We start from the raw sequence: 26,684 nt of genomic DNA, 5'->3' as shown, positions 1-26,684 counted from the left end.
CTGTAGAGTCAAAATAATGCATGGATCATCAGTGGTAGCCAGCTTTGAATAGCAAGCGCATATATGGGCACTTTACAAGCCATTGAGATACAAACCAACCAAAAAATTGACTGCTCGTCGTCATCCAAAGGTGATTTGCTTTCTGATGACTACCGATATGTGACAGAGGAAAAAAAAAAAAAATGGTAAACAAAAGATATCAACCCAATGATTTATAAATAGGATGAGATTAGGGAGAACACAGAACTTGGAGACTGAATAAAATATCACAAAAAAGATTGTAGGATAAGAAAATTATGGTAAAACAGGATTTTTTTTTTTTTTTTTTTTTAAATTTATTTCTCACACTAATACTGAAAGGAATCCAATTTCACTAGAGATATTAATCGGAAAATATCTTATCAGAATTCATGGGATGGGGTAGAGAAGGGGGGTCATGTTTAAATTAAGATGGAATAAATAAAAATGAATATAAAAATAAATAAAAATACAATGAAAATGATAGTGGTGGGTGGGGTGGGGTATAGATTATCTCCAAATAATGATGAAAAATGCTGAAAGAAAAAAGTGAAAAAGAAAACAAAAGCCTCAAAAAGTCCCAATCTTTGTTAAATGTAGATTGAACAGAATTTGAAATGCCTATGGGCCAACAAAAGAAAAAAAAAAAAAAAAAATCTTTGAGGGAAGTAAAAAAAAAACACACAAAACTTCAATACAAGCCTGTATCGCCTACATTTGCTAAGAGCATGGTACCTTCCAGTAGAATTAGTATTGTCAAATTTTTTTTTTTTGGTTTAGATTTGTTTTTGTTAAATTAATTTTAAAAATACATTTTTTTAAAACTTAGAAAGGAGGAACTGAGACTCCATCTCCCTGATGGTGCAGATCAAATTCCTCTGTATCATCTGAACGAACTCTTCTCCATGCAGTCTCCAAAACAATGCACAATGATAGCAGCAGTTTGTATTGCTCGACAACACAGATTGTGCTCAGTCCAGAAATGAAACCAAACAGAGACGAAAGAAGTCGAGCCAATCCAGGTAATAAGTCATCCTAAACACACACAAATATAGGTTAAGGAGGTGAAACAGGGAAGCAGGAGGAATGTTACCTTTCCCTTTAGTTTTATTATTTTTTGTTGTTTTAAAGAACTTAAATTGTTGTTTTCTTTCCTTAGTCTTAAAGGTTTTATCATCTTTATTATTGGAACAGCAGCAGCAGCAGCGTCCATCATTCATCTATGTATTTGTTGTCTGTCAATTGAAAAAGTTACGAATGTGATGAGGCCTTTCTTGCCCAAGAGCCGTGCCTGGCCATAGGCTGATTCTTTCAACAGGCCAGGGGATGGGGTGGGGGGAGAGGAAAAAAAAAAAAAAGAAAAAAGATTCCAAAAGAGTTCACTGTTCTCCATTTACCAACTGTTCTTTGGACTTGGAGCTTGAAGAGTTAACAGCCGAAGAAGCAGAATTATTGGACTTGCTTTTCATCGTCTTCGTCTCAGACTCGCTGCCACTTTGCTGTTGCCGAGGAAGCTGTTTGCGAGTGTCACGTTGCTGCTTGGGCAATGACTCTGGCTCAGATTTAATAGCAACTGTCTCCTTATTGATGGCCAACATGCCATTGTTACTGACATGGCTGGAGCGACTACTGCCCATCTGCTGTGGCATCTGTTGAGACTGCGGGGGTGGAGATTGAGAATGATTATTATGGACAGATGTGGAGGCAGGAGATGTGGCAGATGACAAATCATCGCACTTTAGCATGCCACTGTTGTAACTGGTGCTCCTCATCACTGATCCAGCCCTGGAGGGAGGCGCCGAGTAGCGGCCTCGGTAGTTGGAGACACTAGTGTCTGTTTCTGTTCCCGATGCAGCACTGCCATTACCTCGCATTCTTCGCCGCCGCCGTCGCCGTTTGTCACGCCTACGATCTGAAAATATACATGTCATCATCCATTAAAATAAACACGCAATACCATTCTATTCAAGAAAAGTCTCAAGACTTTACTAAACCGATCCATTTCAAAAGATTGTTTACAGAAGATTTTTGGTTAAAAAAGATATTTACAAAACTTGCAATTAAAATTATCATTTTAATGAGTCTTATCCTCAAGTAGCCTTCAGGCCTTGATAAGTGATGACTCCCTTGTATAAAAAAAAAAAAAAAAAAAAAAAAAAAATTTAATATGATGGATATCCTCCCTGCTCAGAATAAATGCCTCCCACCCTCAACAATAGGAGAAAATGATTCTTTAACCTCAAATATTATATGAAGTGAGAAGAGTAAACTCACAAGGCGGGGGGGGGGGGGGGGGGGGAATCTTCTTGAACTTTTAAGACAAGAACATGCCTCACGGTCAGTGGTCAGTTTCCAAACAATCAACCGCAGCAAGTGTGGATTGGTTGGTTGTTTTATGGCATATCAACCCTTCTCAGGTTATTTAATGCCGAATCCAGTGATTTTGAAGAACAATTTTTTAAATAGAATATATTTGTTTCTTTTTTTTCCAAGTCGGTTTCTATTTAACCCATAGTTGGGACCCTAACAGGTACTAACACTCCGGGTCAGAGTGGACCTGGGAGCAACAACAATTAAGGGGTGGCTCCACACTCCCCAAAGCCCACAAGCTGGGGCCTCACCATCAGATATAGTTTAAGGTCATATCCAGGACCAGCAAGTGTGGAAGTCAGTTTCTAGTAATCAGGTATGGCAGTGACAGACAAAACACCGGATAATTTCTGATTTTGAACCAATAAATTTAGGAGTCAAAGTTCGTTTGGAGTTTGATGGTTAACAACTTTTGGGACACACTCCACCCCTACCCCAAGAGAGATCAGAGAGATTGAAGTCAAAATAGAATAAGAACAGAGTGCTTTAGCAGATGAGAGGAACTGATCAACCAACTACCAAACATGCTTTATTAGACAGCTATCAACAGACAGCATTTTGGAACAGAGATGGACGCGTATAGCATTACGATATGACAAGCAAAATACTCAGAACGCAAGCAAATTTAAAGAAAAAGTGATTTAGTTACACTTTTGTCAGAATCCTAAGAAAATAAACCAAAATGAATCATGGATTTAAGTTGGGAAAAAAAAAAAAAAAAAAAAAAAAAAAAAAAGTTAGCATAGTCATGGATCACAAAATTATGCTATTATGATTGTAAAATGTTTTGTTCAGGGATAATTAAATATTTTATCCATTTTAGGTGTTAGAAATTCTAGAATTCATGTAAAAGTAATTTGGCAATTATTACCTTGGTCTTGACTATTTACACTGGCATTATCTAGCACCGTATCCTCATCATCTGTTGTACGTCGCCGAGACCGGGGATCTTGAAGGTCTTCATCATCATAGGCACCTATAAAGAAACAATTTAAATATTTGTGAACCATACAACTTTAAAAAGAAATCGATTAGAAGAATCTCACAACTTTGTGTAGTTTAATAAAATATGAAATGACAAGTCACATCTGGAGAGAAAAGTACAAACAGAAATGATTAAATCAAGTTTTTAAATATAAGTAAATCAAAGTATGTCAAAGAAAATTTTTTTATCACAACATTTAAAAGCAAGACGATACACAATGATAGAAAACTAAACACAAAAAGAGAAACATTAAGCAGGGCAGGAGATGCAAAACTGACCAACTTAAGCCTCAAACATTTAGCATGCAAACTGAAAAAAATAAAAGACAGTTTGCCATAAGCACTTCCAATACCGAGTCCAATTATTTTAGAAAGATGATTGTTTACACAAATTCTAAGAAACTGAATTTACTAAACTCATCTAAACTCTTGTGAATAAAAATAAAAGATTGCATGACCAAAAGGAACATTTACAAAACATTTTTTTCAAATGTCTAACTGCGACAAACATTCGAGACATGTACAGTAAACGACGAACTATTTGCTAGTTGATCTGGCCAGAATATGGTTCTTGTCCACGCTAGATACTTAAACTGACAAGGTTTTTACATATTTTTGTTGCAAAAGAAACCGATGGTCATAAGAAGCCTTAAAAGAAAAAAAGGCAATTTATGAAGATTACAGTCATGGAAGAACGCAAGAAAGAAATCTGTTAGCATTTAAATTAGTTTTATATTGTTTTTGTTAAATAGTAATTTATATTATTAAAGATTTTCAAATGAAGAAACATATAGGTTAAAATTAGAGTTTCATTAGCAGATAAACATAACATCAGTTAAAACTCGGTGGCTATTCTGTTTTGCTTTTAATAGAAATTATTCCTCATTTTAGTAATATATAATGAAAATATACTTTTAATGGCTAAAAGATTTCCACTTTCTTCTATGACCACGATCTTTATAAATTGCCAAGTTATCAAATACCACAAATTATTGACAAAATTGTTATGACTGAAGTAATCATCCATTAGCAGTGAACAGTTACTACACCAGATCCAACTAGCAACATGCAAAGGGCATGAACCCACCTGATGTAAGGCTTGTGGGACTTAACTGGCAAACAAAATTAACTGAAGGAGATGTAAAGGCTGAAAAGTAGAAGATGACCCAACATAATAAATGGAAACAAATACCCCAAAGTATAAAAATAGCACCTGAAACAATTATCCTAATACACTGACAATCAAAAACGTCCTTAGGACATGAGATAAGTGGAATAGATTAAAGAGTTAAAATATGAAAACTTTTATGGGGCTCTGAAAACAAAAACTAGCGATTCGTATCATTTGAACTACTGTTCTCATCAAATATTATTTTCACATTTCGGTCAATATTCAGGAAAATTTTTGTCAAACTTTGGAATCCACACGGAATTGTAAACAGAATCCTTTATTTAATCCTTAGGTATACCATACTCTCATTCTGAGAGACATGACTGGCAAGAAGTCCAAAGTCTTGATATGTTTCTGAATGGTTGATCGAATGAGAATATGCTACTCCTGTGGATTAAATAAACAGTTCTGTTCGAAATTCAGTGCAAATTCCAAGTTTGACAAAAGACATCTGAAGAAGGTTGGAGGTTACATCGACCAAAACTTGAAAATAACATTCAAAATGAGAACAGTAGTTTGAATAATCTAGTATGAAATATCAATCCTCATCTCAAAATTCCAGAAACATAAAACCAGTGATAATATGTAAAGAACATTTGAGAAATACAATACACAGAAAAGCTTATAAAAAAACAAAAGATGTCTAGTATTTTACTTTCTATTTAATTTGTACATAAACTATTTCATATTAGAATTCTTAAAAACATGTTAATACATTTGCTTAAAAGTGAATATCAAATGAAGAATGTGAATACATGAACGTATTTTCTATGCTGGCCTATGCTTATGGCAAATTGAAATTTGTCCCAGTACAAAAAAGAAATTTTAAAGTTTTCACCAAGTTTACAGAGAATAGCTAGATGCTAAATAGAGCCAGATAGAAACCAGAGGCAATAGAAGTTGGCAGCAGAGATAATGTGTGTGTAAGTGTGTGTGGATGTAAGACGTGCAGGTGCTCGTCTGCATTCACGGGGCGCGGTTCTGCTTGCCTGTGCATTCACGGGGCGCGGTTCTGCTTGCCTGTGCATTCACGGGGCGCGGTTCTGCTTGCCTGTGCATTCACGGGGCGCGGTTCTGCTTGCCTGTGCATTCACGTGGCGCGGTTCTGCTTGCCTGTGCATTCACGGGGCGCGGTTCTGCTTGCCTGTGCATTCACGGGGCGCGGTTCTGCTTGCCTGTGCATTCACGGGGCGCGGTTCTGCTTGCCTGTGCATTCACGGGGCGCGGTTCTGCTTGCCTGTGCATTCACGGGGCGCGGTTCTGCTTGCCTGTGCATTCACGGGGCGCAGTTCTGCTTGTCTGTGCATTCACGGGGCGTGGTTCTGCACATATGAGACGTGTGTATGTGTATGAGATGTTTGTGTGTGTAGGAGGTGTGCATGTGAGATGTGTGTGTGTGTGAGAGAGAGAGATGTGTAATATGTGAGAACAAAGCAAGCAAAGAAGTGAAAATGTCTACATTGTGAACATATGAGAGAAAGGATTGTAGAGAGCGCAGAAAGAACTGCAGTAGGAAGATAAGATCTGCTGCAGTACCAACAGGAGTGGCACACGATGAAACCTACATGTTACTGTGATGTTCCGCTGGTTGTCTTCCATTCGGATTTGACGAATATCTCCAAACTCTGTAGGGGCAAAAAGCACAATTGCACCAATTGCATCACGATGCAAAATAAAAAACAATGCAACCAGGTGGTGTTGATAGTGGAAGGGAGTAGATAGAACTAGTTGCATGGGGAGGAAAAAAAAAGGGGCGACATGTTGCAAATTCTTAAAATTCAGATTACTATGCAATTAAATAAAAATATTGGCTCAAGTGGAAGCAATTTTGTTTTTAAACAAATTAAAATGCAAGCTCAAAGCATTTTGCAATCTTATATAAAAAAAGGGAAGTAGGGCAAGTGTTAAGAGGTAAGAAAATTGTTAAATCACTTAAAGTTTCAACAGTTTAGTAATAAAGTACCTAAAAACAAAAAAAAAAATTGAGTTTTTTTTTTTTAGTTTTTTTTTCTACAATGAACCTTGGAAATTCTGGAATGAAATAATGGCAGAGCAATATTTGAAACAAACAATCTGAATTATTGTAAATTATTTTGGTTAACAAATCTGTTAAAAAGAAATATTTCATTATTACATACAACTTGAAAATAATGCATTATATATTTACCTTGACTGGATTCATGTCCAAGCCAGCCTACAAAGAAAAGGAGGTTCAGCAAATTAAAATTGGTCAACACCTTGAATTTACAACAGATCACAATAAAAATTATAATCATGTAGCAATCATATATACATACAGACTGGAATACCATTCTCAAGGTGGCACTTGAGGTGCATAAATTATTTAACCTACAAAAAACATAAGTTTTTTGTTTTTTTTTTCTTTTGATAAAAAGGACATTATTATACCCAAACACTTCAATAAAACAATAAAAAGCTTCATTATTATGTTTTTATTAGACTCAATGTAGAACAGTAAAATATTACATGCAATGGCACCTATGTTTTTTTTTTTTTTTTTCAAATTATATAAAAAGAAAAAAAACCCAAAAACATGGCTGCCATTGCATGTAATATTTTGTTGTTCATTGAGTAATAAAAAACATAAAAATTAAACTTTATGGTTTTATTAAATTTTTTGAGGTCTAATGTTTTATCAAAGAAAAGAAAAAAAAAAGGGGGGGGGGGGTTATGTAGGTCAAATACTTTACGCACCTGAAGTGAATATTTACCAAATAAATACCCTAAACAGAAGTTTTGCACAAGTTTTGTCTTCTTAAAAAAATTAAAATCAAGATATGATACAAAACTTTATTCCAACATTGATCAAAATCCATTACATGATTTTAATTCTAGACAGGGTCTTAAATTTAACTTCAAATTACGGAAACTTTCCTTAATTAGTGTCTCATGACTATGCAAATCTATGCAAGCATGTGCCCATATTATAACCTCTAGTACTTTTAAAACACCTAAAGTTTGGAGAATTTTTTTATTAATGGATATCTAATTGTTAAGATTTCATAAGTATGTGGATTTTTATAAAGAGATTTTATCCTCTTATTCTTCTCTTCATTAAACTTAGTTAATATCACCATCTTCAAGTCCAATGTAAACAAGTTCTTGATGAGCTGTTCCCCTTAATTTACCCAATTTACATTCTAATGATTACTATGATATTGTCCTTTTGACCAATGTATACTCTTAAACCTCATCCTCAAGTGGCCTCTGGGCTTTGATAAGTGGTGATTCCTTTGTAAAAAAAAAAAAAATATTTGAACCCCTTAGTCTTATTATGTTCCAAAATTCAACATGATCAGTTAATTAGTTTACTAGTGAACCCTGTGTACATACAAATATAAATGTAGGCACATAATATTTTTTTTTTAGGTTATATATTCCTTATAGTAGTTCGATTGTTACAAGTAAACTCAATGAAGATATGTTTCTGGCTCCAGGGTATACATACTGTTAAGATACATTTCAATAACTAAAAAGGAAAGAATCAGTTAACAATTTTTTTTTTTTTTTTTAAGGCGAATGCCTATATTTTCTTTAATTACTTGCATGCATTTTGACATTATGATGGAAAATATTTTCCTTGTACCATCATGCAGCTCAGAGACAAACAGGTATCAATAAAATTACCAGAATTCAAAAAGCGAAATAATACAGCAGAAAAATTGGAAGAATTGCAACTCAAAATAGCAAACACTTTAAAAGATAATATTCAGATAACACACCCCTTCCCCCAGTAAAAATAAAGAAACATCTGTTCCAATGTATGAGAGTTCATGATTTTAAATTTAGAATCGGAAAAATTCCAATAAAGTTTGGAATTTTGAAAATTTTATTTTATTTTACAAGGAGTCACCTCTTATGAAGGCCACTCGAGGATAAGGATTAATGAGTGCACAGTAATCAACAGGACAATATCATAGAAATTGTTATTAGTTGAAATTTGGTAAATTGGATTACTTAAGGGGAACATCTCATCAAGAACTTGTTTACGTTGACTTGAAGACAAACATATTTTAGTCAGCCAAAAAGCAGGCAAACAAAACAGTTCCACAAGCATGCAGTCCTAAGAACGAAGCTTTGTTCATGGAATTCACGTTTAGGTTTCGGCACAGGTTAAAGGTGGGGGAAATTATCGGCAGTGGTTCCAGTTAGACAAGTGTTTTTCATGAAAGTTTGGCAAGAATGAACCATAGATTGGAGCTCAGACAAGCACTTGCAAAAAAAAAAAAAGCGATGGAGCAGGGACAGTCTAGCAGGCTGCGATCTATTTTGAACTGTCAAGCCAGGAAAACCTACAGAATCACATTTAAATTGTTAGAAATTGAATAACAGTCATCACTAAACATCTATACATTTCTACCTCTGACATGCTTTAAAGTTCATTCCTATCCAGTTTGGTACTTACCAGCCAAAGTATGCACTCGGATGCAAAGCGATCTTCATTACATAACAACTGCCTCTTCCTAGATGGTTTTGCAACGAACAATACTAAACCAAATCCGATACTCCGTCATGCAAAACGCTCGATGACTCTTAAATGAAAACTGAAATTATCTCCCCTCAATAGTTCAAACACTAACACAACTTCTATTTGCATCTACTGAAAACTTGCCCAAATATCTATTTACTTAATTATACATACGGAATACGCCATGACTTAAAATGTACCTCCAATTACATCCTGAGTGTACTGCACATACACCTTAACCTTCATAAATCTAAATATACAGTGACTGGGCAAAAATTCTTAGCTCAATTCCTAATACCTACTCAAACTATAACGTTATCCTGAACCTAAACTAACAAAGTTAAAAAAAAAATGGAAAAACCTAAAGGTAAAAATCTTAATCCGCACTAACGCTTTTCTAACAAGCCTCCCCACAAAACTGCTTCCACTGCATGTCCCTAAATCACTTTGAGGAGTGTAACTATTCATTAGATATATAACCTCTACAAACTAACCCTGTAACATTAACTACCTATGCGGGGTCACAGAAATACCTGGATTAGGACCCAGGTGCGGAGAAACCCTCTAAGGGCTGATGGACCCAGTAGATCTTCCCAGATCACCCGTCTATGAGAAGGAAAACTCTGAAACTAAACCTAAGGGGAGGGAGGCCTCTCCAGTCTTGGATGACAACCTTCCTAGAGCTGGTGACTCAAACAAATTACCGGCCTGCAAACCTAAACTGCTTAAGGAGTAGATAGGCTCTGTCTATCGCTGGCTTCCATACTCCTTTGCCTATTAGTCAGGCGCAGAGACACTATCACAAGTGAATCAACAAAACACTTAGTGGTAGATCTTGTTTCTTGTCTAGGGCAATGGATGCCATTCCCCCACTCCCGACACATCCCACCCCTCAAAACTGGGCACTTGGAAGTGCTTGAGTACCACGCATGCCTGTGCAATTAGATTGGGGTGATCTTCTGATGGGCTGAGGGTACCGGATTGACAGTTCCTGGCTGCTGTTTCCGACTGGTAGTACAGGCGCCCTAACTCTTTGGTAGCGCTTAGAGCGGCTGCTCCATCAACAGTTGTATAATATCGGGATGTTTGTAGTGCCATGTCGCTCATGGAAAGGGACCCTGCACTCATCCCTGATGGGCTTTCCTGAGGCCACAGTCCTAGTTGAAGAAAGGTCAGCTAATGGTCTACTTGTGTTGCATGTCTGATACACTGCATAACCTCTTGTTCAGCTCTCCTCACCTAACTGAAACTCTTTAAAAACATGACAGTACAATTAAAAAATAAGCTTAAACCAGGCCTAGGGACAAACAAATCCAACTTGCCCCCTCCCTTGAGGCTTGCATTCACAAATATCCGTGGGCTTAGAACTAATTTAGCTGATGTTGAAGTATTTCTCCTAACAAATACCCCCGATATCTTAGCACTAAGCGAGACTAACCTACACTCCTCCATCCCCTCTAACTACTTTAACATGCATGGCTATCTCCCACTCTGCCGTAAGGACTGACAGACATATGCATAGACTTGGAGTCTACATTTGTAACACCCTCCCCTTGACTAAAGAAACAAACCTAGAAATGGACGATCAAGCCTTTATGTGCTTTAGACTAAACATACAACATAAGATTAGCTACTTTTATTTTCTCTACCGCTCTCCCTCGACTGCACCATAATAAACAAAGTCTCTGACAGCATAGACAAAGCACTGTCCCTCGACACTAGCGCACAAGTACATGTATTTGGTGACTTTAATGTTCACCACAAAAACTGGTTTGGATTCTCTACTCACACAGATGCAATGGGAAGCTCAACACATAGTTTCACTATATCTCACTCCCTATCACAAATGGTTATGTTTCCAACCCATTTTCCTGACCAGCAAAAACAACACACATCACTTCTAGATCTGTTTCTGACTACAGTTCCCAAGGATTGTATAACAAATGCTGACAGCCCACTCGAGAACGCTGACCATGCAGTGATAATGGTAGAAACCGCCCTAAATTCTAGACCCAAAACGTAAGAGCCAGTGCTCAAAACAATGAGATATTATAAAAAGGCTGACTGGGAAGCCATCAGAGATCTTATCAGAGATGCCCCATGGGGAAATATATTTTCTCTTCCTGCTGAACAGTGCACAAATGAAACCACTGAATGGTTCAAAACAGCAATTGAAGCACATGTTCCCATGCAGAAATTTTATAGCAAGCCCCACTCTCCCCAATGGTTTACTTCGACTTGTGCAACTGCCATTGCTCAAAGGCAGCATGCATACCACAGATTTAACCGACATAAGTCCAGTTCAAACAAACAGAAGTATATAGAAGCTAGAAGTAACGTTAAGAAAGAAATAGCGACAGCTAAGAGTGAATTTACTGAAACCACTAAAAAATGCATCGAAGCACAAAAACTAGGAAATCGTGACTTCTGGAAAATCTACAACAGTGTAGTAAATAATGGGCAATCAACAATTCCCCCACTAACCAACAATCACGAGGTTCTTTGCTCAGCAACCGACAAGGCTAATATGCTTGCCAGCTGGTTTGCCTCCAACTCCACACTGGATCCTACCAACCACCCCCCTGCCTGACTTTCCTTTGCGGACAGACGCCACGCTAGATGATCTAATAATCACCCCTGCTCAGGTACACGCTATCATAAAAAACCTTGACACTTCAAAGGCATGTGGACCCGATCTCACCTCAGCTGTGCTATTAAAAAAATGCTCAGCCGAAGTAGTTCCAGTTCTCTCCAAACTCTACAACAAATGCCTTAATCAATCATGCTTTCCGGGCTGTTGGAAAACTGCTTCTGTGGTACCAGTATTCAAAAATTCTGGCGAAAGAACTGACCCATCAAATTATCGCCCCATTAGCCTCCTCCCACTTTTCGCCAAAATATTTGAGACCATAATTAACCATGCTCTAGTCCGCCAACTTACAGATGCTAAACTTCTGACTGACAAACAATATGGATTTAGACAAGCCCGTTCCACAGCTGACATCCTCACTATAATCTCTGAACGTATATACCATTCACTGGACAAAGCGGAGGAGGGCAGAGCGGTAGCTCTAGATATATCTAAGGCTTTTGACAGGGTATGGCATGAGGGTCTCCTCAGGAAAATTAAATCATATGGTATCACTGGTAGAATACTTAACATAATTAAATCCTTCTTAGATAAGAGAAAAATCCAGGTTGTCCTCGACGGTCATACATCTAAACAGTGTGGTATAAATGCGGGAGTGCCTCAGGGGTCTATCCTTGGACCTCTATTGTTCCTAATATTTATTAATGACCTCCCCGACAAAACTGCCTCTGAGATGAGTATATATGCTGATGACACTACACTCTATAACAGGCATGACAGGAAAACAAATGAACACATAACTAAAGAAATGGCAGAAACACTAGAGGATGACCTCCAATCTGTAGTGGAATAGGGGACATAAATGGATGGTCACATTCAATGCTGCCAAGACTAAACTGGTTTCCTTCAATAATTACAAGAAACCTTCTCTGCCACCAATAGCAATGGCCAGTGACTACCTGTCTGAGAGTACATCTTTCAAACTGCTTGGCCTAACGTTCACAGAAAACATGAGTTGGAACAATTATATTGAAAACATTGCCAGGGCCGCTGCGAAAAAGGTAGGCTCTCTCTACCGTGCTAGAAAACTACTGACACCTGAAAGTATCCTGTACCTCTATAAGGCCACCATTCGCCCATGTATGGAGTATTGTTCGCTTTTTCTGTATGTCTACAAAAGGCTTCTTTCAAAGAAGCGGTCGGTCGCTTCACAACGTTTTATATCACATAAATCATAATATCTCAGTTAACAACGAAGCTCGCCTGTATTTAATTTGCTCGATTTCGGGAAGATAAATATTCAACATTTGTCGCTCACCGCATGTGGGTTAGTCTTTTTCCTATAACATCTTGGGGGGGGGGGAAAAAAAAAAAAAAGCGTTCCGCAGTAAATAAATACTATCCCGCATTCAAACTTGACCTCATTAACTCATTAAAACGGACACCTGCCAAATCCAAGTAATTAAATAAATTCAAATGTGTTTCCGTTAGCATATCGCGGTGGGGCAATGGTTAACGTTGCACGTTTTTTTTTTTGTTTTTTTTTCACACTTTAATTTACAACTTTACCTCAAGGGTTCGGGTTCAATCCTCATACTTACTTTTTTTTTTAACCCCCCCCCCGGAGTTTCCACACACACACACACACACACACACACACACACACACACACACCTGGGCAACGCCGGGTACCCCTCGCTAGTTCATAAAAACTAAAAACACTTATGATACAAAATTTTCAATGATCAAAAATCAGAAACCCTCTTTGTAAAATTAAAACTAATAGTCTAATTTTAAACCATTTTAATAATTTTCATACATGTATATAATCTATAAAAATTTGTGTCATCTTCATTGTTAAATAGTTTCAAGATCTTCGCAACAAATCTTTTCATCACAAAAATATTACACTTAACCAAATCAAAACTGATATAAGAAAAAAAAAACCATGTAATTCTTTACTAATATCCAAGTATTAAAGCGCAAAAAAATTTATATTAATAAAAACAAAATTTAAATTGTAAATTAGAATTTTACCTCAAGACAAGCGATATAAACTTCAATAAAATAGGGGAGATATTTTAAGAGCTGAGTAAATTTTTTTTTTTTTTTTTTTAAATTCAACAATTTGGTATTTTACTTGTTGACAGTTTTATTTTTTTTCTATTACAATTGTTTTTTGTTTTTAATTATATAAAAAAGAAACTCAGAAAAAAAAAAAAAAAAAAATTTAGTTATCTAAATAAATACATGTATAAGTTTCTTTCATTTATCCTAACGATATTAACATCATTTTGCTTATCTTTTTTACAGGGTGATCTTTCCAGGCATTACTGCACCTTTTTTGAGGAGGGAATGTAGTATAAGTTTGTTCCTCATGATATTTAATTTTTGGATAGCATAGAAAGTAGTGGATTATTTTATCTGCTGTTATATGATTCTCCTAGGTTTTAATTCCATATTTTTTTTTTTTTTTTTTTTTTTAGGGAAGGGGGCGTCATGATAGCATCCTTTCAATCATTACCTAATCCTTAGTGAGTACTTGTTTAGTTTAATGAGGACATTAAAAAAATGAAAATATTGAAAAAAAATATATATATATTGTATTGCATATACTCATCATGAAATAAAGTTTTCATAAAAAAAAAAAAATCACTTAATTTGATCAAGTAGCTTTTGTTTTACAGAGGAAAATCAAATGTTAATGAGATCGATCATGTCATGTCCATCTTGCGTATTTTGCAAACGAGAAGGGGGGGGGGCACCAGGGGAGAAACTTCAATCAACACTTAAAGTTTGTCAAAATTTGATGAGAATTATTTTGAAACATGGGCAGAAAAAATACCTAGATAATTTTTTTTTTTTTCACTTATTTCAAAGTTTTTTTTTTAAATCCTTTTTTCATTTTGTCCTTTGTTAATCACTTTTTTGTTTAAAAGGAACCCGCGCTCCTCGTCCGCAAAATTGACAAGATGGACACGAGATCGATCATCAAAATTTGATTTTCCTCTGTAAAAAAAAAAAAAAAAAAAATTGATCAAATTGATCTTTTCGTATAAAAATTTTACTCCATAACAAGTACATACAATAACTTTTTTTTTTTTTCAATATTTTCATTTTTTAATGTCTTTCGTAAATTAAACAAGTACCCCATTAGTCGAGTATGTTCCTTTACCATTGCATCCTCTATAGCAAAAATAAGCAACCAGAGAGCGACATTGCTAGTCTATTATATAGAGTTCAGAAAAAAGTCAGAAACTATAAGACACACCCACAAAGCAAAGATTGTTTTTCTCCATCTCAAACAGATTTTTTAAAAATATTTATTCCTTTGAGGATTACCAAGAACAAAATTATGAAGCATTTAAAGTCTCCCGCCTTCAACTTTTAGTCTGAAACTAGCTAAAACACACTATTGTGACTTTTGGGATAGGATCAGTGAAAAATCAGAGCAAATAGAGAGGTAGAGATAGACTACAGATGGGAACAACACTTGAGGATCTGATCATCACCCTTTCCCATGGCCTGACTATAAGCATGTAAACCAAATCTTATCCTAGTTATAGTAATAAAGAAATGCTCCGCCAAGTTAGCTCCTGTCCTCTTTAACCATAACAAATGACTTCATAAATCTGGTTTCCTTCATAATTGGAAATTGCCTTTGTGCTACCAGTGTTCAAGAATTGACCTGCAAAATAATCCTGTAAAGTTTTCTCCCACTCTTTGCTAAAATCTTTGAATCATTAGACAATCTAGTGGTATACATTTGATACAACCTAATCTTTAACTAGAAAAAAAAAAAAAAAAAAAAAGATCCATCCAATTCTTGCTGGCTGTATATCTAAACATGAAATTAATGCAGGCGTGACTGAGCCACTAGGTGGACCTTTCTTTGCCCAATTTTTATAAATGATGGAATTCAATCGCTTCTGAAATGGATATATTTACTGATGACACCATGTTCTATTCCACCCATGAAAATAAATTGAACACAATAGCTGAATTCTTAGAAAATGACCTTCAGTCTGTTATGGAATCAAGATATGTATATAGGGAGGGGAATGGAAAGAAAGAGGGAGGGGAATGGAAAGAAAGAGGGAGGGGAATGGAAAGAAAGAGGGAGGGGGGGAAAAGAAAGAGGGAGGGGGGGAAAAGAAAGAGGGAGGGGGGGAAAAGAAAGAGGGAGGGGGGGAAAAGAAAGAGGGAGGGGGGGAAAAGAAAGAGGGAGGGGGGGAAAAGAGGGAGGGGGGAAAAGAGGGAGGGGGGAAAAGAGGGAGGGGGGAAAAGAGGGAGGGAGGGGGGAAAAGAGGGAGGGAGGGGGGAAAAGAGGGAGGGGGGGAAAAGAAAGAAAGAGGGAGGGGGGGAAAAGAAAGAAAGAGGGAGGGGGGAAAAGAAAGAAAGAGGGAGGGGGGAAAAGAAAGAAAGAGGGAGGGGGGAAAAGAAAGAAAGAGGGAGGGGGGGAAAAGAAAGAAAGAGGGAGGGGGGGAAAAGAAAGAAAGAGGGAGGGGGGGAAAAGAAAGAAAGAGGGAGGGGGGGAAAAGAAAGAAAGAGGGAGGGGGGGAAAAGAAAGAAAGAGGGAGGGGGGGAAAAGAAAGAAAGAGGGAGGGGGGAAAAGAAAGAAAGAGGGAGGGGGGGAAAAGAAAGAAAGAGGGAGGGGGGGGAAAAGAAAGAAAGAGGGAGGGGGGAAAAGAAAGAAAGAGGGAGGGGGGAAAAGAAAGAAAGAGGGAGGGGGGGAAAAGAAAGAAAGAGGGAGGGGGGGAAAAGAAAGAAAGAGGGAGGGGGGGAAAAGAAAGAAAGAGGGAGGGGGGGAAAAGAAAGAAAGAGGGAGGGGGGGAAAAGAAAGAAAGAGGGAGGGGGGGAAAAGAAAGAAAGAGGGAGGGGGGGGAAAAGAAAGAAAGAGGGAGGGGGGGAAAAGAAAGAAAGAGGGAGGGGGGGGAAAAGAAAGAAAGAGGGAGGGGGGGGAAAAGAAAGAAAGAGGGAGGGGGGGGAAAAGAAAGAAAGAGGGAGGGGGGGGGAAAAGAAAGAAAGAGGGAGGGGGGGGGAAAGAAAGAAAGAGGGAGGGGGGGGGAAAAGAAAGAAAGAGGGAGGGGGGGGGAAAAGAAAGAAAGAGGGAGGGGGGGGAAAAGAAAGAAAGAGGGAGGGGGGGGAAAAGAAAGAAAGAGGGAGGGGGGGGAAAAGAAAGAAAGAGGGAGGGGGGGGAAAAGAAAGAAAGAGGGAGGGGGGGGAAAAGAAAGAAAGAGGGAGGGGGGGGAAAAGAAAGAAAGAGGGAGGGGGGGGAAAAGAAAGAAAGAGGGAGGGGGGGAAAAGAAAGAAAGAGGGAGGGGGGGAAAAGAAAGAAAGAGGGAGGGGGGGAAAAGAAAGAAAGAGGGAGGGGGGGAAAAGAAAGAAAGAGGGAGGGGGGGAAAAGAAAGAAAGAGGGAGGGGGGGAAAAGAAAGAAAGAGGGAGGGGGGGAAAAGAAAGAAAGAGGGAGGGGGGGAAAAGAAAGAAAGAGGGAGGGGGGGAAAAGAAAGAAAGAGGGAGGGGGGGAAAAGAAAGAAAGAGGGAGGGGGGGAAAAGAAAGAAAGAGGGAGGGGGGGGAAAAGAAAGAAAGAGGGAGGGGGGGGAAAAGAAAGAAAGAGGGAGGGGGGGGAAAAGAAAGAAAGAGGGAGGGGGGGGAAAAGAAAGAAAGAGGGAGGGGGGGAAAAGAAAGAAAGAGGGAGGGGGGGGAAAAGAAAGAAAGAGGGAGGGGGGGAAAAGAAAGAAAGAGGGAGGGGGGGGAAAAGAAAGAAAGAGGGAGGGGGGGAAAAGAAAGAAAGAGGGAGGGGGGGAAAGAAAGAAAGAGGGAGGGGGGGAAAAGAAAGAAAGAGGGAGGGGGGGAAAAGAAAGAAAGAGGGAGGGGGGGAAAAGAAAGAAAGAGGGAGGGGGGGAAAAGAAAGAAAGAGGGAGGGGGGGAAAGAAAGAAAGAGGGAGGGGGGGAAAAGAAAGAAAGAGGGAGGGGGGGAAAAGAAAGAAAGAGGGAGGGGGGGAAAAGAAAGAAAGAGGGAGGGGGGGAAAAGAAAGAAAGAGGGAGGGGGGGAAAAGAAAGAAAGAGGGAGGGGGGGAAAAGAAAGAAAGAGGGAGGGGGGGAAAAGAAAGAAAGAGGGAGGGGGGGAAAAGAAAGAAAGAGGGAGGGGGGGAAAAGAAAGAAAGAGGGAGGGGGGGAAAAGAAAGAAAGAGGGAGGGGGGGAAAAGAAAGAAAGAGGGAGGGGGGGAAAAGAAAGAAAGAGGGAGGGGGGGAAAAGAAAGAAAGAGGGAGGGGGGGAAAAGAAAGAAAGAGGGAGGGGGGGAAAAGAAAGAAAGAGGGAGGGGGGGAAAAGAAAGAAAGAGGGAGGGGGGGAAAAGAAAGAGGGAGGGGGGAAAAGAAAGAAAGAGGGAGGGGGGAAAAGAAAGAAAGAGGGAGGGGGGAAAAGAAAGAAAGAGGGAGGGGGGAAAAGAAAGAAAGAGGGAGGGGGGAAAAGAAAGAAAGAGGGAGGGGGGAAAAGAAAGAAAGAGGGAGGGGGGAAAAGAAAGAAAGAGGGAGGGGGGGAAAAGAAAGAAAGAGGGAGGGGGGAAAAGAAAGAAAGAGGGAGGGGGGAAAAGAAAGAAAGAGGGAGGGGGGAAAAGAAAGAAAGAGGGAGGGGGGGAAAAGAAAGAAAGAGGGAGGGGGGAAAAGAAAGAAAGAGGGAGGGGGGAAAAGAAAGAAAGAGGGAGGGGGGAAAAGAAAGAAAGAGGGAGGGGGAAAAGAAAGAAAGAGGGAGGGGGGAAAAGAAAGAAAGAGGGAGGGGGGAAAAGAAAGAAAGAGGGAGGGGGGAAAAGAAAGAAAGAGGGAGGGGAAAAGAAAGGAGAAAGTGTGAAATTCGGCTAAAACTAGAAAACTCACATCAGATAGTCTCATCATCCAAATATACTTTCTCTATCTCTGTTCTCATCCATCTCTTGCACACAAAGTGATTATCCTCTCACTTAACCTACCTGTAATTCCACTGCACTTATTGTGCACCCAATAATGCTTACAAGTTGAGCAATGAAACTTTCCTCTTTTGGTGAGCTTTGCAACACTCCAGCCACTGATCCTCACTCTGGTTTTCCTAACACTCTTAGACTATTACTTAAAATGTAATGAATTAAAATGTATTTTTGCTTGCAGACAGAACCTCCTTCAAAAATTAATGTCCCCCATCCCTTATTTTAATCTATTTTAATTCTTGCAACAAGCCAAAATTCTTTTTTTTTTTTTCTAAACCAAAATCTATATCCAAGTATGATCAAAAGAAATTACATTTATTAATTCAGCCAAAGAAGATTAAAAAAGACAAAAAAACCTGTTCAATAATGCAATCACTCTTAATGAAATCTTAAGTGATTAAAAAATTTCTATTTTTTCCAAATGCCTAAACTGTTGAAAGACAAATTTGACAAATGTAAAATTTCGATAACTACAGATGGACAGTTTGATCCTTACATCTTTAGAATATGATTGCTCAAGCATCACATTTTCAGATTCTAAATGTTAAAGCATTTAATGTTTAAAAAGGAGGAAAGGGGCTTTGGTAAATTATTTTCCTGTTAACACTTCATATTTTATGTTTCTAAATTTTTTTAGATAAGGATTGGTTATTCATAGTTGGAATCTTCAGACTACTGTTCTCATCTTGAGTGTTATTTTCAAAGTTTTGGTCAATGTTACATCTAAATTTTTGCATGTTGGTATAGTCAGGAAAAAATAAACCAAGAAAGGAGGGAATTCTAAAGACTAACAGTTCAAGGAAAGCTATCAGAGTAGAAAGCCTTCTGGTATGTGGAGAGCTCGATAGTGAATGGGTAAGATTATGCAACATTACAGTGATAGAACAAGGAATATAACTATTAGATTAGACGCTCTTTTTTTGGACCTTGCCTAACAGCACATTCACACACTCCAAGTATGGGCGAAGGTGGATTTGTAGAAATGTAGGCTACTGGTAGGCGGGAGAAGTTTCTTGCACAACAAAGGGAGACCACATTCTTTGAAGCAACTTTGTATTTCTACCAATTCATGTTAAGCCAGCAATTTGAATAATAGACTCCCGCCATTCAACTAAACTAGCAAGTTTTACTTACATTATCTTACAGATTATTTACGATTTTATTTTAATTATTTCTCCATTTGAATATACTTACAACACATTTGTACTTGTTTACAAAAATGTTTTTAATTAAACTAGCCTGGGTGTTTGGAGGTGTGTGTTGAGAGGAGAGAAAAAAAAAAAGATGGTAGTAAGTAGGCTCGAAATTGTGCAGCGAAGGAAGAAAAGACAGTGAAAAACAAGTCGTGCATGCGTGGTCCCCTCTCTGGTGCTGCATGTGAGATGATGCCACAAAAAAATAGTGAAGAAATGATGAATGTGAGGAGTGTGAAGGGCCAACGTTGCCTTCACATTTTCGCCAAGTTTCAGAAAATCTAATGGATGGAGCAAAAGTAAAGTTATTTTTTTGTAATTTTAGGGCATTTGTGACCCCTTTTGAGCTCCTGGGAATGCCGAATCGCAGTGAAAATAGACAAACGGTGCAGTTTCACGCCTTAAGACATGTATATTTGAATTCAGCACCATGGAAAACCACTATATAAACATACATATAAAGCTTTTGAGTAATATGAAAAAAGAACTCCAAAAAGGCACGTTTTTTTAAAGCTCTAAAAGTCCCAGAGGGATGTAAACCAGAATTTTGCCAGGGTCACCCATACTGAATTTATATTAAGAACAATGGCCTCCATATTTTGGCTAAGTTTCAGGAAAATTTAATGGATGGATCAAACGCTATGGGGCAAAAAGTTTCATTTTTTTTTTTTTCACCTCTTTTAAGCCCCTGGAGACACCGAATCCCAATGTAAATGGATAACGGTGCAGTTTCAGGCCTCAACACATGTATATTTGAGTTGACCACCGTGAAAAATCATTATATTGTCAGATATATTAAGTTTTTGTTGAGAAATATGAAAACAGAGCCACAAAAAAAAAAAAAAAAAAAGGGGTGTTTTTAGCACTGAAAGTCCATGGGGACGTGAACCCAAATTTTGTCAGGATTACCCATACCGGATTTATATCAAGAACAATGGACTTCATATTTTGGCCAAGTTTCAGAAAAATCTAATGGATGGATCAAAAGTTATGGGGCAAAAAGTGTCATTTTTGACTTCTTTTGAGCCCCTGGGGACATAAAAGGAATTTTTGCAAAAAAATGTTTTTTACTGTGCACATCTATTTAATGAAATACAATTTGTGGCAAAAAAAAAAAACTAATGGACAGCTATCTGGCAATCGTCCGGAATAACGGACGCACGCACAGACGCCACTGAAAACATAAGTCTCTCTCTGATAAATTGAGGGCCCAAAAAATGTGACGTCTTTGCCGTTGCATCCACTGCCAAACTAGAAGTGGCAAAGGTTTAAATTAAGGTTAGTCAATCGAAAAAAAGGGGAGGACTTTCAAAAATATCGGCAAAAAAATGCGACCCCTCCCTGTAGAAAAGTGCCCAGTTGAGGGTGAAGGAATTAATGTTTTTAGCCAATTTTCGATATTTGTCACCCAAAGGGTCGAGCTTCAAAACGAAATTTATCGCTTCTGTTGAAAGTTTTAGGCAGATATACAAACATACATGTGAGATATACAAACAGACACGTGAGATTTATATTATAGATGATCGTAAAACAATGCATAAGTTTGACCGTTTCTTGACTTGGTTGTTTCCTAGACTGATTAATAAAATGTTTTAAAAATGGATTTTTTCACCAGACTCCAGTTAACAAAACCATTGATACCATGTGACCTAAACTTGTGAAACTCATGAACACACAAATACATAGAGCGTTGTCTGGGAGGGTTTTATTTTCATTTTTGTTTCATTTTATAACTATGCTGTTTTTGTTTTTTTATTAACTAGATTATTTTCTAATTATACGATTTTGAAAGTTAATTTTAGTCTTGAATAGTCATTAAATTATTAAAAATTGTTATAAAAGCATAAGTAATTTTCAATGAAGTACACAAAAATTTTAAAAGCAATTTAAAAGGGTAATTCCAAAAATAAAGCCCCCTTTTTTTTTTGTTTTATTAAAAAACTTTAAGAGTTACAAAGACACTATTAAAACGAGTGATCTTTTGTGCTCCAGAATTTATTTTTCTAGTCACCACCATTCTCAATACACTTTTGCCAGGAATTCAATGACGCATCTCTACTTCTGATGTACGTTCATGAAAGAGCTTGCTTTCTTAGTCTCACACCGTCAATTGAAATTTTCAGGTTATGAATGCATAAAGTTCAGTCATCATAATGCACTTTGCAATCCATGCTGATCAATTTGGGTGGAATAAAAATAGGAGGCATTACTTTTGGAATGTCCCATGTACTGTTAATTTAAAGCTTCAAAATTTCAAAGGGTCACAAATTTATTTTAAAGATTAATGTTTTTCAAAATTATTTACCAGTCTTAAAAGAAACTTTTCTACAAAACAGTTTTGTAAAGCTAGATAATGTAATTTGTTTAAAACCCCAACTAGTTTACAATGAGTGTCACGTATATTGAAAAAAAAAAAAAAACTTAATGCTACTACTATGACTATTACAAGAACTACTTATAATCTAACGTTCTGAAAATATCAGTAACAGAATTGACTGGAAAAAAGGTTTAAGAAATAAAACCTTTAGAAATGTGTTCGGAGTAACTCTTTTTTACTCACTTCTTTCTATTGGTAAGAAAAAAACTGGTGAGACCTCAAAGAGCAGATGGATTATTTTTTTTTTTTTTTTTTGCTATTATACAATATTTCAAACAGATTATTGTTGCAACAATCTGAATAGAATATAAAAATATTAAATTTTAATTGAGCCTAAATAAACACGGCTATAACAGATTTACATTTTGGATTCCATTACTTTATTATTATACTAAAGCAGAGTTTAATATTTATTTTCCAACGTTTCAGCCAACTATTCCTCTGGCCTTGGCCGAAACGTCGTGAAACAACAACTAAGAAAAGATGAGGATAATAGTCCGCAATAAAATAAATAAATAAAATAATACTCATCTCAATAATGAATTCCAATTAAAATAATATATATACCATTCGGTACAAACCTGACCATGAATGAATAAACGTGGACTTATAAGTCCAAAAAATCCAACCTTGATTGCCCCTTCGGGGCCCGTGGCGTAGTGGATAGAGACATGGAATCTCTACAGTTCCAGGTGAGAATTGTCTGAAGATAGCAGTTTCAATCCTACCCAAAGCCGGCCAGAGGCTTACTTGGCCAAAAACATGGTGAGACAACTATGGATGGCAGTAATTGCAGTGAATGCAGTTAGGAGATTCAGAGTTCCTATCTCGTCGCGTTTATCACCTGACAAAGGCCAGAGGAATAATTGTGAAACAACTAAGACAAGATAGTCCGCAATATAATAAATTAATAAGTTTCTCTTGATCATTCTCACTCAGTGGTATTAGGCTAATCAGAGCTATGATGAAGTGTTGTCTGCCAACAAAGGTATACTTGTGAAGGAGAACTGTAAGAGAATTTACTACTTCCAAAATGCTCCATAATTTTCATAATATGGCGAATTCTGGTATGGTACGAGCTCTAGAAACTAACACGTTCACTGTCTCAGTAATGCAAGCATCAAATCAGTAAACAGGGATGAGCAGGATATATAGGACTATTTACCCAGAAACCAAACACTCATAATGTACTCTCTCTTCAAGTACAACATTAACATAACCTGTCTCTCAGAAGTCTTACTTGCTGATATAGGCTATCATAAAATCAGTTTCTTAGCACCGTCCTCAACATCGTCTGTCATTGGTAATAATAATATATATAATTCTGGTTTCATAGTGTTGCCTTTGTTTGGTGCAAATTCATCACAACTTCACTGGGAATCAATCCCCCTCCTCCCCTCTTGCCTGGTCCATATATATCAATGTCAGTGCTGTCTATGTTCCCACCTTGATGATCATGAATTTTACAAGTTTAGATTCACCAGTGGTTTTTACAAACAATTGGTGAAAAATTTTAATTGATCAATGAATCTAGAAAACAGAAGTGACCAAATGGTCATTTTTCCTACGCCCTGTTTTTTTGTATACAAGTAAAAATGCGCAACAAGTATATTAAAATGGACAAATAATTAAAAAAATATACAAAACAATGTTAGTAAAACTTGCAGGTCGAATAGGGGACAAAAATGAATGATGACATTTAATGTTGCTGAGAAAAAGCTTCTACAACTTGCAAGCTATTGTTAATTGCAAACTTAAGTGACTCTGATTATTGCAAGTGCTTGGATATTCTTGAAGAATTTGCACTTGGAGACCAATTTGCTAATGATGAAAGACTTGTCAACTTTGTAGCAAATGACTGTATCCAGCATACGTTTTCAACTTCCACTTACTTGATACTCCAATGCCAGAGAATACGAAATTAAACACTTTCTTAAACAAATAGAACTATGATACGATTGATGAAAAGAAATTGAAAAAGAGGGAAATAACTTTTATAAAGATTTGAAAAAAAAAAAAAAAAAAAAAAAAGTCAAGTAATGTTATTTGAAGAAAAAGGGGACAAAACTTTTAAACAAGGGAAGTAACTCTTATGAGATACTTGATGAACTTATGGAGTGACAATTTTTTAAATGATGATTATCTTATTATTATTAATGTGAATTGAAAAAAAAAAAATATATATATATATAACCAAGAAAAAAAAAAAAAAACAATTATATTAGCCTTGACGAACTTTGAACTTTTTACATTTTTGATGATTATATTAGCCCTGACGAACTTTGAAGTTTTTACATTTTTTTCAAGACATCTATGTTAGTTCAGTTATCAACCAGAAGAGAACATCTATGAAGCAATAACCCTAGCTTCCCTGCAGTTGGAAAAAGTAAGATGGTTGACAAAGACAAGATTAGCTGATGACAAAGTTGATCTGGAACCCAACCCGAGCTTCCATATATATTAAGTTTGCTGTTAGAACAGCGAGTAGTTAGAGATCAGCAAATTGTTGACCCCAAATCATCAAGCTTGGTCAGCTTTTTTGAAGGACATGATAAAGATGAAGCTGGTTCATCCCACTCAAGTGAATGTCATTTCAAGTATTACTCTCATCGTCTCACTATTTAGCCTCTGACTTTTATAGGGTACAATACCTGTTATCTATGTTTAAATCTGAACTGTTGCTCAGATTTAAATGTTATCAGTCATTTCACCAGAACTATGCTAACAAGATTAATAATGCATATACATGCACTAGTAATATGAAAATATCTATGGCCATCAAGTTAGAGGTATCAAGGCTTCACCTCAACAAAATTCGGATGCTCCTTTGTAGCTTAACTGCTATGGATATACTTTTAAACAAGTACCAAGCTCTACACAAATATCGAACACTGTTGAAATACTGAAAATCTATACACAATATCACCAAATAATACTATATACGAACATACACGGGCTAACTCAACACTATAAGAGTTATTTCCCTTGCATTGTAATTAAACAAATACAGTGCTTCTTCGTTCTAAGAGCGAAATTTGAAAATAGAAATATTGAATTTCGAGTCAAACGAATAGTATCTACTTAATTGGCATGTCACGGCAATAAGCATATCCCAAAATTACGAAAAAAAACAAAATCAGGTAGAAAATTAATGAAAACAGTTTTTGAAGCCAAAAGGGAGGTAATTGTTTGCTGAAAACTGAAAATAAATTTCACGAAACTGCATTTTTGATAATTGTCTTCAAAAACTTCATTAATAGTTAATTTTCTACCTTATTTTTCGTAATTTTTTCATATGTTCATTACTGCGACCTGACAAATAGATATTTGTTTTACAGTAGAACCCCAGGATACAATGGCCCTAGGATATTGTTTTTCAGATTACAATGTGGAATACAATGTTTTTCCGGCATCTAGTTACGGCATTTGCCCCGCCTTACGGTGTTTATTTACGAGGGGCGTGCAATAAGTAATACCCCTGACCCACTTCAAGTTGTCTGATCTAGCTGAAATTTTGCATGTGCAATGAATTATATCTCTACAGGTTATGTGGCAAATTACAGCTCTGAACTAATTGTGGTTTCTGTTTTACAGGTGTTTGAACTGAGTCAGGTGTGAAATGAAATGTGTGTTGAATGTCGAGCAGTGATCTGGTTTTTGTATTTGAAAGGACGCACACCACAGGAAACTTTTAATGGAATGAAAGAAACTTATAGTGATAATGCCCCATCATATGACCTTGTAAAATGCTGGCATCATGAATTCAAACATGGCAGGAAGTCTGGAAAAAGCTCCCAGACCCCCCCCCCTTCTGCCATTAATGAAGCATTTGTCCGTCAAGTTGAGGCTGCCATTTTGGAAGATCAGCGCATTACTATTCGGCAAATAGCCCAAGATATCAAGATTAGTACAGGGTCTGTGGAAACTATCATTCATGACCATTTGCAAATGCATAAGGTGTCTGCCAGATGGATTCCCAGGTTGCTCATACCATTCCAGAAGCGAGAACGCGTAGAGTGCTCGAGAATGAATTTGGAGATGTGCCAAAGTTTTTCAAAAGACTGATTACACAGGATGAAACCGGGATCCATCACTATGATCCAGAGACCAAAGTCCAGTCAATGCAGTGGAAGCACTTGGACTCACCACCTCCAAAGAAGGCAAGGGTGCAGCCCTCCGCTGGAAAGGTCATGCTCACAGTCTTCTGGAACCAGGACGGAGTAGTTATGACAGATTTCCTGGCAAAGGGTACCAAAATTATAGGAGCCTATTATGCTTCACTTTTGAGGAAATTAATGGAAGCTATCAAAATCAAGAGGTGGGGCAAGATCAGCAAAGGTACCCTCCTGCAGGACAACGCTCTGGTCCACAACTCGCATGTCGCTAGATCAGAAGCTCGGGCATGTGGTTATGAAATCCTTCACCATCCTCTCTACTCTCCTGACCTTGAATCCTCTGACTTTCACCTCTTCCCAGCCATGAAGTTGTTTTTGAAAAGAAAGCGTTTCCCAGATGATGCAGCCTTGAT

General features: G+C 37.4%; 1 protein-coding gene across 11 annotated transcripts in view; it reads right to left on the bottom strand.

Moving 5' to 3' along the window:
• Positions 1-284: 284 nt before the first annotated feature.
• The window catches only part of LOC145288061 (RNA-binding protein FXR1-like), a 134,018-nt gene continuing 107,618 nt past the window's right edge, over positions 285-26,684 (bottom strand). For 4 of the 11 annotated variants that reach the window (XM_080136097.1, XM_080136102.1, XM_080136104.1 and 1 more), the window contains 4 exons: positions 6,711-6,737; positions 4,460-4,519; positions 3,260-3,364; positions 285-1,930 (listed from right to left, as the gene is read on the bottom strand). In XM_080136097.1, coding sequence (XP_079992223.1) covers positions 1,398-1,930; positions 3,260-3,364; positions 4,460-4,519; positions 6,711-6,737 — 725 coding nt within the window. In that variant the 3' untranslated portion in view covers positions 285-1,397. Of the gene's footprint in view, positions 1,931-3,259; positions 3,365-4,459; positions 4,520-6,108; positions 6,169-6,710; positions 6,738-26,684 lie in introns of all 11 variants that reach the window. The other 7 variants (XM_080136106.1, XM_080136101.1, XM_080136103.1 and 4 more) reach the window with 2 other exon arrangements.

The sequence above is a fragment of the Euprymna scolopes genome, chromosome 11 (genome assembly GCF_053919585.1).
Source record: "Euprymna scolopes isolate OS-2025 chromosome 11, ASM5391958v1, whole genome shotgun sequence".
Taxonomy (NCBI): domain Eukaryota; kingdom Metazoa; phylum Mollusca; class Cephalopoda; order Sepiida; family Sepiolidae; genus Euprymna; species Euprymna scolopes.
The sequence above is the reverse complement of the archived record's forward strand: the minus strand, read 5'-3'. Positions and strand labels throughout refer to the sequence as shown.